The sequence below is a fragment of the Mastomys coucha genome, unplaced genomic scaffold (genome assembly GCF_008632895.1).
Source record: "Mastomys coucha isolate ucsf_1 unplaced genomic scaffold, UCSF_Mcou_1 pScaffold22, whole genome shotgun sequence".
NCBI classification, from domain to species: Eukaryota; Metazoa; Chordata; class Mammalia; order Rodentia; family Muridae; genus Mastomys; species Mastomys coucha.
Window position 1 is genome coordinate 220,779,582 of NW_022196905.1, and position 16,823 is coordinate 220,796,404.

Sequence of the window (16,823 nt, forward strand, 5' to 3'; positions counted from 1 at the left end):
AGCCTAAATATAGCTATCTCCTGAGAGGCTCTGACAGTACCTGACTAATACAGATGTAGAGGCTGACAGACATCTATTGATCTGAGTACAGGGTTCCAAGTGAAGGAGTTAGAGAAAGGACCAATGGAGCTGAGGGGTTTTGCAACCCCTTAGGACGAACAACAATATGAACTAACTAGTACCCTCAGAGCGCCCAGGGTCTCAACCACCAACCAAGGACTGCACATGGAGGGGTCTGATTGTTCTGGCAGCATGTGTATAGTAGAGGATTGCAATTTGATCATCAATAGGAGGAGAAGAGCTTGGCCCTGTGAAAGTTCTGTGCCCCAATGTAGGGGAAGCCAGAGCCAATAATTGGGAGAGGGTAGGGTGGCAGGCATGGGGAGGGGGGAGGCAACAGGGGTTTGTTTTTGTTTGTTTCTTTGTTTTTTGGAGGGGAAACTAGGTATGGAGAAATTGACATGTAAATAAAGAAAATATCTAATAAAAAATAAATAAAAACAAAAAGAAAAAAAGAAAAAAATTCTCTTGGCTCACAAATTACTTGTTAGTTACGCTTGTGTTTCTAGGTCCCACCTCAGAGTCCTTTTACTTTATTACTAAAGAGAGCATGCAGATAATATCCTCTCCTACACTGTTTCTTTGATAGAAATAAAGAAAATCCAAGAATCTGTCCATCAAAGGTATGTTGTATTATCAGTCTAATTTTTACTTGGCTTACTTTGTCCATTTGCCATTAGATATGATTTTGTGATTTTTTTCATTATAGGAAATATATGACAAATATTTTCAGCAATTAGGGCAGTAAGTGAGATATAAACACAGTAGCCCCTAGGGAGATAACCCTAGGCTAGCCAATGGAAGGGTGTGGAAACTGTGGACTTTTAAATAGAAGTCAAGGTTTGACTTTAAGAGCAGGAAGATGAAGTTTAATTCAGATGGTGGTGCATGATCACTTTGTCTCTTATGGTAACTAAAAGATGGTTGTATATGACTGCTTCATACACACATACTTTATATCAAGTTAAAGGATTTTAACAACTATAGACTCATTTTTTTTTCTAAAATCAACTGTGGCATGTGACATTTCAGAGGCAGTAACTTTGACACAGAAATATTCCCAATTTTAAAACCATCCTGTTTGTTTATACAATACGAGTGGTTTATTAGCCACTACCAAATAACATCAGTAATATGACGAGCATTTTGATTTCCATTTCCTCAGATAAACAAATACTGGACAGGGACCAACTTTTCTTTAACAATTAGATTGGAAAATTAAAGTCAAAGATGATACATTTTGGCAATTTTCTAGCAGTAGGAATGCTAGAAAGCTTCCTAATTTTAGACTAATTAATAATATTAGTAAGGACTATAAAAGCTTATTAATAGCTATTTTTAAGTTGTGTTTGGGTGTTGGATGCATGTGGGTAAACATGTATGGAGTGCCCTGGCCTACTACTCTCCTCTACATCTTTTGAAGACAGTGTAACTCATTGAAACCCATGCATCCAAATCTGTGGTGGCCAGCAAGCCACAATGATCCTTTTGTTCCTTCACAAAGAGAGGGGTATACATAGCCATGACCAGATTTTCAAATATGCTGGGGATGCAAATGTGGATGCTCATGCTTGTCCAGGAAATAGTCCCACCCCTGAGCCATTTTGCCAGTACCTAGGAACAACTGTATTTTTGTCAAACCAAATGGGATCCAACAAATCGGGCCTTTAAAAAATTCAACAAGTGTGTATGGTATTAAAATTTGTGAGCCTAAAATAAAACTATGATGTAAACAACAGTTTTCTGTGTATTCTTGTACTTTTCTTGAAGGACTATCACCCTAAAACAAACAAAAACATTCCCTTCATTTGCTACAATGTATGGCTCAAGTGAGAATATGCTTGCCACACAAGCATGAAGATTTGGATTCAGATCATCAGCATACGTGTAAAATGCCAGAGATGCGGCAAATGCCTGTAATCCCACTTCTACAGAAGTAGAAACAGAAAGATCCCTAGGATCACTGGCCAGTTAGTCTCATAGAATTACTGGGTTCCTGGTTAAGGAAAAGATTCAGCCTTAAAAACAACAACAGCAGCAGCAGCAGCAACAACAACAACAACAACAAACAAGGTAGAAAATAATGAGCAAGGTAGCCAAGGTCAACCTCTTGCCTTGATACACTTGTGCATGCATGCACTGCACCCCCCCACACACACACACAAAGACAAGCATGTACACACACAAACATCACACACAGCCGAACACACATTAATAAAAAGGGCAAAGTAAGAGTTAAATTTCAGTTGATAAAATATGCATACAATTTTATTCCACATCTGTTATATTACAAAATATGTACAACTGAAGTAATAAATTAAAAACAAGCAAGCAAAAATAAATCCAAGAGCTCTTTTCCTCTCCTCATTTCGGAGAGTTCATGTGATCCAAGTGGATCATCAGATTCTGGTTAGGAAGCTGTGTTTTCCCAGCAGATTGCAAATGCACGGAGCTATGCTGCCTCCGCGCAGCAGGCAGAGGTCTCTTAATAACACTGAAGAGGCTCTCATGCAGTCAGGACGTGTTGATGAACATTTGGACAATACGTATAAAGCTCTGCAAAAACTCTGTGAAGGTTTTCTCCTCCAGTTCCTCACATTCCTTGCAGCCAGATTCTGCTACATTCTGCCAAACAAGGAGGAAGAATTAGATCCGCCGACACAACACACTTCTTCTGGGGGGGGGGGGTATCATATTACTTGAAATACAAAAACATTGGCAAATGAAATCATGTTTTGAAAAATAGTAAGAAAGAGTCGAGAGATTTATAGGGGTTGGATATTCCTACTTTGGATTAAAATCTTTGCAAATGCACTGGACATTCATGTTACATGGTATCCTTCCTGCTTAAAGCCCTTCACTGTGTTGTTGTTGGTGGTGGTGGTGGTTTGGTTTGGATTGGATTGTTTTCTCCTTGTTGTAGTGGTATTTCTTTCATTTTTTTAAATCTCTCTCGAAGTCTGTACTTCATGAGCACTCGCCTTTCTGTTCTATACATATTGTGTGTGTATATATGTTCGTGTGATGTATATCATATGTATAATAATTAGATATGCCTATATCACAGATTTTAGCCTTTTTAGACTACAGTTGCCTAACTACTATTCCTGGGAAGCATAACCATCTCTTTTGTTTCCCAGCAATAAGCATAAGGCTTGGTACAGAGTAAAGCTAACTGAATGTTATTGGTTGATCTGAACCACTTAGGCAAATGCCATAAACACAGCTTTGGGGACAGCTAGAATACTATAACTGCAGCCACCATGAATAAACATTTCAAAGATCAACTGAACCTTGAGGACTGCGCCAGCGAAAATCAGAATTAGATTTCATATTCATTAGGCATTTGGAATTAGATTCCCCAATATGTAGAAGGCACACAATGAATGCCAGACACTGTTGTAATGCTAATAGGGCTCTCTAGTTGGTCCCGAAACAACATCAGAGAGGAAAGCAAACATGCTTAGTGGCTCATCCGAACTGACATGCAAACTGAAACTCTGCACAGGTCTCCCAACCATGCAGCCCCATTCACTCTTCCAGTATTTACACCAAACTGTCACTTTGGAGATGGCACCAACCTGCAGCCTAAAACCCTGCATTGACACCGCGATGAGTTAGTTATCTGTTACCATTAATAAGCAATGATAAAACATTACAGAGGTAATTTCACCATGAATAGATTCACTTTGTAAGTATTCCAAGTGATGGATACTTGTATGAAGTGTATGTCCTAGGAATTGTAATCACACATTCAAAAGAACTCTAAAATGTATGTCCTCTGACACCAACTTTCCAATGGTGACAGATAATTACTGCTACTGACTCTAGGGCGTAATTATCAGTGTGGGGCATGTGTACAGCTGGGGAGAGTGAGTGAGGATGTGGGGAAAGCATGGCAAACAAGAATAAGTGACATCGCTGAGGAGGTGGCATCTGAGCGGACACTTGAGGCAGCCAGGCATTTTGGAGGAGAAGCCAAGGCATCTCCAGGTCACTGTACCTCCAGCTGTGTCTGCCTAAAGGTGCTCCCTGAGTGTCCCTGTCACCCATTCCCTGACCTCTGTGTAACATACCACCTTATTGACTAACCCCTCTTCACACCAGAAAGAATCCTAGAACCCCCTACACACACACACACACACACACACACACACACACACACACACACACGTGGTAACTGGCCAGCTCACTCGTTCACTGATTAGCTAGTTCACACTGCCTCCCTCCTCAGAACAGGTGCTTCTTAAAAGGGTTGAAGCGCCTATTAAACAAAATCACTTCACTCTGCCTCCTGTGGTGACAATGGTCCTTTGTTTGCACCTTGCTTTGCTCACTATGGTTGTCTCACTATGCTTGCCACAATTCCTTGCACCTCAGCCTACCAAGGAGTCACTAGTATTTGTTTCTTGTATCCCTCTCCTGCTCATGTTGTCTGGGATGTTCTAAATAATATTTACCACTCACACTTTCGATTGTTCTAATTTTTCCGTTACTTCAGTATTTAGAAGGTAAGAGGACAGAAGCTGGAGTAGAATCACAGCTCTCGTGCCTTTCACTGAACAAACTGAGGCACACGGTTAATTTCGTGCTTCCCATGTGCATCAACATCCAAACAGAAACAGAGATAGCTAGCCATGAAAAAAAGGGAAGAGACCAGTCTCTGAGAGAGATTTTGAGGATTTAGTACCTTATCAGTCCAAAGTCTAAATGAAGATCAGTGTGTAGTATTAAGACCTAACCCAATAAATATGAGCTACCGTTTCTGATGCTAAACACTTGATCACATTAATGTCTGTCCACTGTACCCTCTTGCCAATATGGTATTTGAAATCAATATGACTCTGACACTAAAGCACACTGGTTGGCATGATTCAGAAATGAATGTTTACCAAGGGGATCAACAAGTTGACGATTCTGTGCATGCCAGCACTGGTACCACTTTTGGATGTCACTTCACTGAAATCAAATTCTCTTCCTCGTGCACCATAGAAGACTCTGCTTATATATACACACCTTATCTCAAGCAAGCAAGCCAAAAATAATCAGATGCAGCTCTCTATGGCTGCTGGATCACTCACCTTGTTAGAAGACAGAGTGCTGTTTGCAAGGTAGAGCACATTTCGGATTGTTTCATTAAGAGTCAAGTTACTGTACTCATGTAATATAACCTGTAATTCCAGGAGAAAGCAGTTCATTGCGGTAACTTTGCAACTGGGCTAAAAAGAAAAGAGCCAGTTTAAAAAATAAATAAACAACAAAAAAAAAACCTTTTCCCATTAATCATTTTCACATCGATAAGACTTTGACAGTAAAAAAACAAACAAATAAACAAAAAACCTGTCAAGCCCATCTTATTATTTTACAAAGAAACATAATATCCACACTGCTTAGTTTCAATTCAACTTGACACAACTTAGAAGGTAGTCTTGTCTTCATTGTTAATTCATGGAGGAAGACCTAAACTAGTGTGGATGGCAGTATTCCCCAGGCAGAAGGTCCTGAATAGTATAAGACAGAGGAGAGCCACCCGAAAGCAAGCAAGCAAGCATTCTTGCAGTTACTCTGTCTCTGTTCTTCACTGTTAGCTGGATACTTTTAAGTTCCTGTCCTGACTTCCCATAATTATGGACTGTAACTTGGAATTCTAAGCCAAACAAACACTTGCATGAGAAGTGGTTTTCCATTTGATTTTGACATCAAAACTAAAACCACTAACAAAGAAGGATAATACTATTATACAGAAGAAAACATGGTCATAAAAGGCTATTTATCTCACTGAGCACCCTCTTCCAGCTGGTGAATGAGCAGCCTAGCAGTGACAGAACATTTGTAAAAAGTGTTTAGGGTCATGCTATGTGTTCACATCTTATAGAGTGGTAACTGTAAGTCACACTATCCCTACAGTTTCCAGAAGAAAGGATTCTAAGAAATCTCAAAACAAAGGCAGTACCCACTTATGGGCTGGCCAAAAAAGGGACTGTGAACAAGAAAATGTATTTCTTGTAAGAGTTACTTCACAAAACCCTAAACTTAAAAAAAAAAAATTAAGGAAACATTAACTGGGAAATTAGTTGAGCCTGAGCTCAAGTATTCACATCTACACTTCAATGTTGAAATCTTTGCATCACCTTTGAGTTTCAAGGCTGTCATCTGCACGGGAAAGCTTTCTAATTAGGAAAAAGAATAGCAGAGAAAAACAGAAAATATGCTAAAATCAGAGGAGGGGTTTTCTAGATCCCACACACTCCTTTGGTGGACATCTGCTTGTCTGAGTTTCAGGCTCCGCCTTCTATGCAACAAGCCATGAGCAGAGAGTACACACCTTCCACTTCCAAGAAGTTCCAGGTGATGGTTCCGAACACACAATACACAGTTTGGTTTTGCTTCTAGGTTCATTTCTTTGTCTCTGTGATAAAAATACTTTGACCAAGAGCAACTTCAGTGAGAAAGAATGTCTGCTTTGCTCTCAGTTCCAAGTTACAGTTCATCATCGAAGAGAAGTCAAGGCAACAGAACTTAAGCTAGCTAGTCAGAACCACAGTTAAGAGCAGAGAGAATGCATGCAGCTGTGTTCTGGCCTCCTCTCGCCTTCTCTACTCTTTAGTCCAGGGTTCAGCCCGTGAACTGATGCAGCCCGCATTTGGAGTGGATCTTCCTTCCCACCATGATTAAAACCTTCCGTAGACACGCCCCAGGGAAAACCTCACTGATATTCTTACTAGGTAACTTTAAATTGTGGGAGGTTAACAATTATTTAAATTAACATTTTCCAAGCGATAAAATTGGAGATCTATTTCTTCGCTTTAGTGATAGCCTTGACTGAAACAAGGAACATGTGACCAAATGCCATCCACAACATCAGTTATACTTTAATGAGGCCAGCTCATCCTTTAGAAATTCTAGTACATCATTTGGATTTATTCTTTTATCTTACATAGAGACTAATGGAAAGACTTCTTACAAGCGTAAGATCCATGCAAAATAGAAAGCATGGTCACCTCTAAGCAAGTTCCAGTACAGGTATCAAGGATGTTCACAGTATAGCACTAAAGTAATGGGGGTTAGGAAGACATTTAGATGGAAGCATTTAGTCCTATTCTCGTATCTAATTATATGACAATCTAACTACATTACAGAAAGAGATAAGAGACGTTGCTGGAAAGCTAGTTTTCTTCCATTGTGATTTGACACCATTACAAAAGTAGCATTTATATAGCATTTTGCCATGAGTCCCAAAAATTCAACACACCCTCATGGGTCAAGCACTAAGCGAACCCACCGTAAGTGAGATTTTAAAACTATAACTGTTTCAATGAAGTTATGGGAAAATATGGCTGAAGAACTGGGAAATAGCAATTTTGAAAAACCTAACTGTACTCACATGAAAGTCACTCTCAGTGTATAAAGTGGTATCAATGTGAATAGACTGAAAAAGAAAAAAGACGATCGTATGAAAAATCTAGGTATGATACTAGCAACTTCCTGTAAACAATAAATTTTGTCCCTTAAATTAAACTTGAATTTTGCAATCGTTTTAAGCTCCTGCAATTATAAGAGAGATATTGAGAGACTGCCTGACCCTCCTCTGCATTTCCCTGCAGGAACTTGCTTAGCCACAACACAATTTCCTAGCAGGGAAATTCATATTGATTTCTCCCTTCTCCAGATTTACCAGTTTTCACCCCCCTGTCCAATCCTAGACCTTTAACATTTCAAGAATGTGAAAGAAATGGAATTATATAGAATGCAACCTTTTAAGATTAGCTTTTTAAAAAATAACACTTTGAGCAGTTGTGTTATAGGGGAAGACAGAGGAATGTCTGCAATCTCCTCTGCCCTTTATGACTCCAGTTCTCTTCATGGGTAGTATGCTTCACAGACTATGTACATTTGTTATACCCTTTGTTATAGCTATAGTGTGTGTGTTTAATGCCCCGAAAGTCTTTGTTCCAGGATGGAAATGGTGAGCCGCTGAAGGACAACAGTCACTCAGATTGGAATTTGAAGGACACTGTAGGACTTTCATCTCTTTATTTTTTCTTATTTTTTTGCTTTCTAGAAAATATGTGAGCGGTTTGCTTTGCCATTAGAAACTGGCAATTCCACCAGAGATCCCAAATCAATAATTTAATATATAACATATATTCTATGTTTTTTTAAAAAATATAAACTGGCAGGTACCCAGCATTCTGATGGCACACATTGCAGTGAAACTGTTAAAGAACACCATACTCTCCCTGCTCACTCTTTCCTTTCCTAACCCAAGCTAACCAGCTGTCTTTTTTTTTTCTGTAGTTTTATCATCTCTCTAAGGACAAATAGTTGGACTCGCCCAACATGAAGCATTTTTAGACTGGGTTCTTTCACTGTGTGGAATGCTTTTAGGGTACCTGTTTCCTTTCATGTCTTGGCCACATAGATCTCTTGATCTACTGGATGGATATACCAAAAGAGAGGACATGGCAAATAAAGGTGGTGAGAGATTTGTTTTAATCCCAGGGGGAAACTGTCTTTCCCTCACTGGCAAGAGTTTAAGTATTCTAATAATATTTCATATCAAGTTGAAGAAGTTGTCCTTTGTTTCTATTCTGCTGAGAAATTTCATCTTGAAGTAGTTCAACAGAAGTTTGCTGAAGTTGCTATAGCAATTTCATATATGCTGGATAACTTAAATAAAGACATGTACTTTTCTAGAATTCTGAAGGCAATCAGTCTCAGAGGGAGATGTCAGGAATGATCTCCCAAGACTTTTCACTTTGCCTTATCAATGCCTATCCTTTCTTCTCTCTGTCTTCTCAGGGTGTCTTCCTCATGTGGGTACCCTCCTTGGAGCATAATTTCCTGTTCTTCTAAGGAAATTGGCCATATTGAATTAGAATCATCCTAATGACCCTGTTTTCACTTAAATGACTTTTTAAAGATCCTCTATAAAAAGACAATCACACAATGGGGTATGGGCAGTCATTAAAGAAGGACAATCCATCGTTTATAAGAGGTATTGAATTTATCATGTCTTTTCTAAATCAATTGACATGATTTTCTTTTTTGGCCCCTGATATGTCAGCCTGAATTGACTGATGTCTTGAAACAATCAAAAGATTTGCATCCCTGGAATAAATTCTAAATTCTATACAGTAATGATATAGAATTCCTTTTATAATACACTGGTAGATCTGATTGGTTAATATTGTATTGAGGAATTTTATACTAAGTACCTGAGAGCTGCTTATCTTTGGTTTCATTTTTAAATGTATTATTATCAAGTTTTCACATCAGGGTAAGATTAGTCTCCTAAACTGAATTAAAGGGACTTGCTTCTTCCTGTGCTCTAAATAAGCTGTATACATCATGAACAATGCTTGAAATAGGTTTCAGGATGCTGGAGCAAGGCAAGCTGCTCCTGAGGGTTTCTAGGAGGTTCTGCATGGTATGCTGAACAATGTCAGTGGCTGTAGTAGTACTTGAACCACCAATTTCATCATTCTTATGTTTTGGGGAGTTTATGGTCTTTGAAGAATGTTCCCATTTCCTGTAAATCATTGGTACAGTTATAAAACACTGAGGGAAACAGTGACAAATGTTATCCCTACAGATGCTGTGCCAATTGCCACCAATTCCATCCATGGTGCTGATGCCTGGTACAATCTCTCTTATTATTAGGTGTTTATAAATTTCATTGATTTTTTCTATTAGTACCTTTATGTTTCATTGATTTGCCCCCCTGCCTTCCTAATTTCAGTTTCATTAGTGCCTGCTTCTAGATCTATTCTTTCCTTCCTTTGGCTTGTATTGAACTCACTTTGTGATTCTTCTAATTTGGTGAGACTGAACTTCAGTTGCAGGCTTGATGCTTAGCACTGTTCCTCTTTTCTAATTCATGCATTGAATTTTTAAATTTTCCTCATTGTTAGCAGTTCACATTATAACAAACCAGATTTCATTTTATTCATGTCTGTGAGGTTGTTTGCATATATTTGGGAATTAGTCTTTGACCCAAGTATTACTTAGAAATATATTGCTTAATTTGCAGATTTGGGGGGTTTCCTGTTATATCTTTTTATCTCAAGTTTGATTCCATTCTGTTCTAGCCATACTTTCTGCACAGTCAAAGTTCCGGTGAGTTCTATACCCCTTGCTTTATGGATTGGGAGATATTTAGTCTTGGTGACTGTTCTATGTGAATTTTTAAAAGTTTGCTTTCATGCTGTAGTCAAATCCCATTAGCTGGCTTTGTCATGGTTCCTATGTTTTTGGAATATTTTTACTTAATAGTTTAGTTATTTATTGGGCAGGAGATGGTGAAATTCACAACTGTAATCATAAACTTGTCTGTTTCTCCTTTGAGCTGTTAAATTTTTGTGTCACGAATTTTGAGACTCTGTTATTTGGTGCATATATATTAAAAATCAATGTTTCTTCTTCATGAATTTTCTTTCTTCATTAATGTTGCTCTTGGCATTAGCCCTTCCATTTTCCATCATGATGGCTTATCTGATACTAACATAAGGCTAATCCTGCCTTGATTGTGGCTTTCCTCTTCTTGGTATGATTAATGATTTTTCCTTATGCCTGAATATGATGGCTATTATGCTAGGACTTGTCCTGCTAAGTATTCTGTTTTTGCATAGTGCCAATCACCTATTGAGATGCTTTGTGGCATCCTGACTTACTGTTGTGTGCTGTGATTCTAATGGCAGCTTAGCTTTCAGGACCTCTTCAGACCTTCCGTTGTAACTCTCTCTCACTGCAGTAAGAGCCCCTTCTTCAGACCAAGTTACTTGCTTCGTGGGGACAAACTATAGCTTTCAGAGTCACCATTTAGGATGGGATTCCCAATCTTTCTTGACTAGACTGATTGAGCAGAACCTACTACTAGGTCATCTGGTATCTCTAGGCAGGAAAAGACAATCTACAATCCCCAGAGAAATTACCTCAATCTAGGACTAATGACATATTGGGTACCTTCCTGTAACCTATTTTCCAGATAAATAAGTTTCTAACTTGTAAGCTTGAAATTGAATTTATATTTTTTTCTTTAGTAGTTTCTTGACATTTTTGTACACTAGTGTTGATATTTACTCTCCTTCTAACTCCTTTCATGTCCATACCCCTTCCCTACCTGCCCAGCTTTGTGCCCTCTTTGTTTCTTCTTTCTTAATTAAGTATGATCTGTGCTAACCATAAACCTTTTCTAGATGTGTGGCCATCCACTGTTGCTAGGTAACTTAACCAAGGACAACACACTTAAAGAAAGCGTATTTCCCTTCTCTCAGCAACTACTAATTGCCAGTATTTCTTCAGTTGGGAGTAAACTTTCTGTCAGTTTCCACATTTCATGTTGGGATTTGATTTGATTTGAGATTGTGTGGGTCTGGGGTGTACTGACAAATGTGTATGTGTGCATATGTGCAGCTGCCCTATTGGGTTGAGCAAACACTGTTTCCTTGGAGTCATCTACTGCCTCGGGATCTAACAATTTTTCCAATACCTCTCATACACAGATATCCAAATCATGGGAAGAGAGCTTGGGATACAGAAGTCCCGTTTAGGGCTGAGTTCCCTGCAGGCTCACATCCTCTGCACCTTGACTGGTTGTGGTCTCTGTGTTTAATTACCATCTAGTGCAAAAAGAAGCTTCTGTGATGAATTTTGGGAAATACACTAATCTCTGGGTATAATGATGTCATTAGGAGTTACTTTTATGCTGTGCATTTAGCAAAAGAACAGCAATAGGTTCTACACTAGAGCCCAGGAACTGTCTAGACATGGTTCTTAGCTCTGATAAAGGTGTAAATCTTAACAATAATTAGAAATTTAAAAAAATGTCTTAGAAGGCTTTGCAAAGTTCATATATTTCTTTACAAATATTATTATATAAAATGGTATTTCATAGGAATTTGTAGAAAAATATAAGGCATGCATACTCCAAGCCATTATATGCTTTCTTTCTGGAAAAAAAATGACCTGACCCAGCAGTTGCCCCTATATGCCACAAAACCAATTTCATGAAGAATATGGCTAGTACCATGACTCTTTTGGATAACTAACTGCTTTTGGATTGGATTGGAGAACTGCTCAATAATAATAATAAAATTATGCCTTGTACTATATCCCCGAGCAAAATCCCATGTCTGGGCGGCCAAATGCCCTAGGGTAGAGCCTGCCACTGATATTTTCTCAATGGCCTTGCTGTCAAATTACCTTCTAAGTATTTATGGTTGCATTGGTAGACCTGGTATCCATCAACCTTGGTCAGAGGAATTTCTTATTTCTTTTCCCCAGTAGTAAGCAATCAGTGCTGGGATACAATTGGTCAAAGTGCTATGAAGAAGAGATTGACTGTTCAGCACTAAATAAGACATCTCTATGAACCCCACTCCCTGTCCTGCCAAGACTCTGGGGATACAGATGAAAAGGATGCAGAAAACAGTTAAAACCCAAAAGGTGGGAAGAAATGAAATGGAATACTGTCCTCTGGATCTGATGTGGCTGTCACACACATGAACTCACAGTACTCTGTTATCTGCACAGATCTTGTCTGCCAAAATGACAGCTTAAAAAAGGATATGCTTTCTTGGCCCTGTTCCCCATTAAAACCTGTTGGCATGTGATAGCTACTGAGAGAAAATGAATTATTCTCTTTTGTTGGTGTCCCACTCTTATTATTCTGTTTCAGTGGATGGCAACATGGCCATGTACATACTGGAAAATTAACTAGACTTAGTGGGTTATCAAAAAAGCAAGAAACAAAAGATATGAAGTTGGGAACAGACACAGTGAGCAAATAGAAGAGAGGTCTTAAAAGGTGTAAAATGGGAAGTAGATACAATCATATTTTAATATATATATATGTATGAAATTCTTGAGAATAAAAGTTATAATACAAACAATATATATCAAATATTAAAACAAAAAATGAAAAATATGTACTCACTTGAATAAGACTTTCAATTTTCTCCAGGTCATATCTTACATCTATCCAGTTGGCCTCTGTTTTAGGGAGACCTACACTGACACAGCTGTAAGAAGACACAAAACCAAGCTCTTTGGAGGAGGGTGCTATTGTCTGACTGAGTAAATAAGCAACAGAACAACCAAGATCAATGATCTTCTCACTAGGAAAACATCCAGTCTTATTCTGTCTCTGTAGATCTGACAGCCCAGCGGGTGGATGGAAATATCGAAAATATTGTACAATTTTGATAGTCTAAGCTAATTTGAGGAAGACTGTCCAACTGTTCCACTTAGTGCTCAGAGAAAGGCTAAGTGAATAGTTTATAAGTAACCGCAGGTGTCAGGAACCATAATGAGACAAGCTAATAACTAGCAGGTGAACTTCCTGAGATGACCTGTTTATGTTATTATATAATCTGATTACCACAATGAAATTTGGATAGCACATGATCTGTGCCATAGCTTAATGAATGTTCCTGAATTGATTATTCATTGTACAGGCTCCATGAAACTTTTAGGGCTAGTAAGTGTAAAATTTTGAACTCTAAACACTTTCTCTTGACAGCTATGAGATTAAATGTCCCCTTTTCATGATGCCCACACTAATCTGATGTTAGGATGATTTCATAGTCACTGAAGATTTGGCTAAATACAAGATGGGTGATTACAAGTTTATTCACTTTGGTTAAAACTCACATTTAATATCCCGAATAAAAGACACATTGATCACGTGACTGTGGAGTGATTCTTAAAGCCCCAGGAAAAACAGTTATTCTAAAAAAGATCAGGAACAAACCATGTCAGCCAATGACAATCTGTCTAATGAGGACAACTTGCATACATGATATTAGTATATGGAATAGTTATAGCAAAAAGCTCAATTGCTTTCAGGGTAAAATACTCATATGGAATACTGCCAAGGTGCCAAAATCCTCAAGTAAGAATTCAAAAGTCCCCCAAGCAGCTCCACAGTCACCTGATATCCTACACTGAAGAATGAAGACCTACATACAAGGAAACTGAACATAACACAGTTTCAACATCAAGATATTCAGGGACAAATGATCATGGCTGCTAACATGATAACAGCTATGACTAAAGATGAAATTACCCCAAAATGAAGACATGAATGCCAGCCTCGGTTAAAAAGTGACTGTTTAGAAGGAAACACAAGTAGCATGAGATGGATGTATTCTTCATATATGGTTTCTGGAAAACATAAACGTAGACAACATGGTAAAGTATCTCTAGTTAAAAACACGGGAGACTGCATTTTATTGTATTTTAAGTCCAAAATTGTAAAGGTGCCATTTTACAATCAATACTCTTTATGGAAACAGTGAAATTTCAGTGGGTCTTCTGTTTTGTTTTATTCTGATCTCTAGCTGTCTGTATGCACAATATCTCCAGCAGACATTTCTCCAGTTGGAGGTCAATGATAAACTGACTTTCTTAGTGATTGACATGTATACTCTTGGGACTATTGAGCTCTTTCTATCATCATCTTCTTCCTCTCACCCTTCTCTCTTTATAAACATACTACACATTATAAACCGCACAGATTTTAACACAATAGCAAGCACACTATTTATACATTAATTTCATGCAAACATATGGGAATTAAAATATATATTATCACATGGAGAAAAACTGGATACAGTTAAACCAATAAAGGTGTTTGGGGCAGGGCTAGGATTGATACCCTCAATTCTAGGACGAGAGAGACAGAGCAAGGAATTCTGGGAGCTCAGGACTACCCTGGTCTAGATAATGAGTTCCAGGTCACCCAAGGCTACATAGTGGTGAAATCCTGTTTCAAAAATAAGTGTATCCTTTCTCATTCTAACAGCTTTACATGACAACTTTTCTCAGTTATTTACAACATTATTTGTCCAAGATAGACCCACTTTTAATTCTCTGACTTGACTCTTCAGTGCTGTCAGAGCTTTTATAGTTGCAGAGAGCAGTGTCAGTCAACACGTCAAACACCAGGCGTCTGCACTCTATGCAGACTCTGCTGAAAAGATGCGAAACACCAGACCTTGCCCTCAGAGACATGGTGCATGGAGCGAATAGACATTTAGAGAACAAAAGAGACTGAGGGAAGTGGAGTAACACATTAACAATAGCACAAAAAACACAGGCATACTGTTAGTCTTGTTTTCAAAAGCCCATGCTACTTATTTCTAGAATCAAGATAAACCTTGGAGAAACAGACATCTGTCACAGCTAGAGATGTTTAGCAAATGATCCTGCCACTCATTATAAAGCAGAACTGAGATTAAGGTGACCTTATGAGAAAAGCGATATGCTATTTTTGCCTGCTTTTTTTCCCTTACCAAAATTTTCATTACTTAATGCCCAGGTAAGTGCTTCAGTGTTGAAGATGAGCTGGCTATGGCGATGGGCTTCCAGCTGCCATCCATCCAGAACACCTCCTGCAACACAACAAGAGTAAAGGATGAAATCAAAACACAAGTGAGTAAGCCAGAAGCAGACAGAGAGAGGCCTGGTAATCATGCAACCTCTGCTTTTCGTAGGGTAGGCATCAGATTTAGCCCTCCTGAGAGCATCATTTGGAAAATCTGATCTGGCATCACAGAAAGTCCATGACTGCCAGTACTAAAAACCAGGTTTGTCTGAATGAAAGGACAAAGCCATTCTTTCACACAGTGTCCCAGATCTGACAGGTTTCAGGGCCATCTCAATTAAAATTAGAGCAACCAAATACAAAAGACTCACATAACCACCAACTGATAATCAAATTTACAACAACAGCCACATCTACAGGCTTCAGATAGATGTCTTAGGTGTGCTCTTTAGAATAATTTTTAATAGGAACACCATTTATGAATTTCCTATATAACAAAATTATATTTTTTCTAAACCAAAACAGGGAAATGTGTGTTAAACACACTCTCATTAAAGCCCATTTCATTAAAATGTTCAGGCTCAAAATATGTCAAATATGGATAGTCTTGCTGTCAAAAATAATACACACTAGTAGACCTTACTAATGAAAATATCAAGATCTGTTGCTTCACTGACTAATTTATTAGAATCAATTATCTCAATATTTTACACATTTCAGATGCTTTCTAATGTTCAAATATTTGCTGCAAATTATGTGCAATATATTACTCTTAATTTTTTACATTTATTCTGTGTGTGTGTGTGTGTGTATGCATCTAAGTGCCTGTCTGTGTGTCCACATCTGTATGTCTGTGTATGTGAGGTGTATGTGGGAATCTGTATTGTGTGCATGTGTGTACGATATGTGTGTGTATCTGTGAGTGTGAGTGTACACGCATGAACATGCCATGGTACATGTGTGGAAGTCAGAGAACAAATTGTGAGCATTCTCTCTCTTCTTCTACCACTTGGGGATCTAGGATCGAACTTAGGTCATCGGATTTGGCAGCAAGCACTGTTATCTACTGAGTCACCTTGCCATCTAGTTTACATTCTACAGTATATTGTTCTTAAAAGAAAAAAAAAACCCTGATATTTACTGGAGTATAAAACAAGATACTAGACTGTGTGGCTAGTACAATGCTTCCATTAAGTATTGACCCCCCATATTCCTTGTGACACTGGCATTAGACTTCCCCCTCCAGCAGCAGTTCATATATTAAGCAGAAAGTCTGTTTACACCTATGGCTGTTGTTTGTCCCTAAAGCCAAAGCCCCCTGAGCCCACAATGGAAAGCATTGTGGGGAGCCGTGAATCTTGAGAGGAATTCGCCATGGCAAGATGGCGCCTAAACAACTGTTTGCGCATGTGCGTAGAGAACTGTTTGTGCATGT

At 38.5% G+C, this 16,823-nt stretch overlaps 1 protein-coding gene across 15 annotated transcripts in view; it reads right to left on the reverse strand.

Annotated features, from left to right (window-relative positions):
* Positions 1 to 2,295: 2,295 nt before the first annotated feature.
* Positions 2,296 to 16,823, reverse strand: part of Il15 (interleukin 15) — a 75,851-nt gene continuing 61,323 nt past the window's right edge. For 11 of the 15 annotated variants that reach the window (XM_031340479.1, XM_031340483.1, XM_031340482.1 and 8 more), the window contains 6 exons: positions 15,357 to 15,455; positions 14,129 to 14,226; positions 12,998 to 13,082; positions 7,445 to 7,489; positions 5,142 to 5,279; positions 2,301 to 2,685 (listed from right to left, as the gene is read on the reverse strand). In XM_031340479.1, the coding sequence (XP_031196339.1) occupies positions 2,575 to 2,685; positions 5,142 to 5,279; positions 7,445 to 7,489; positions 12,998 to 13,082; positions 14,129 to 14,226; positions 15,357 to 15,368 (489 nt within the window). In that variant the 5' untranslated portion in view covers positions 15,369 to 15,455 and the 3' untranslated portion in view covers positions 2,301 to 2,574. Of the gene's footprint in view, positions 2,686 to 5,141; positions 5,280 to 7,444; positions 7,490 to 12,997; positions 13,083 to 14,128; positions 14,227 to 15,356; positions 15,456 to 16,823 lie in introns of all 15 variants that reach the window. The other 4 variants (XM_031340476.1, XM_031340470.1, XM_031340475.1 and 1 more) reach the window with 2 other exon arrangements.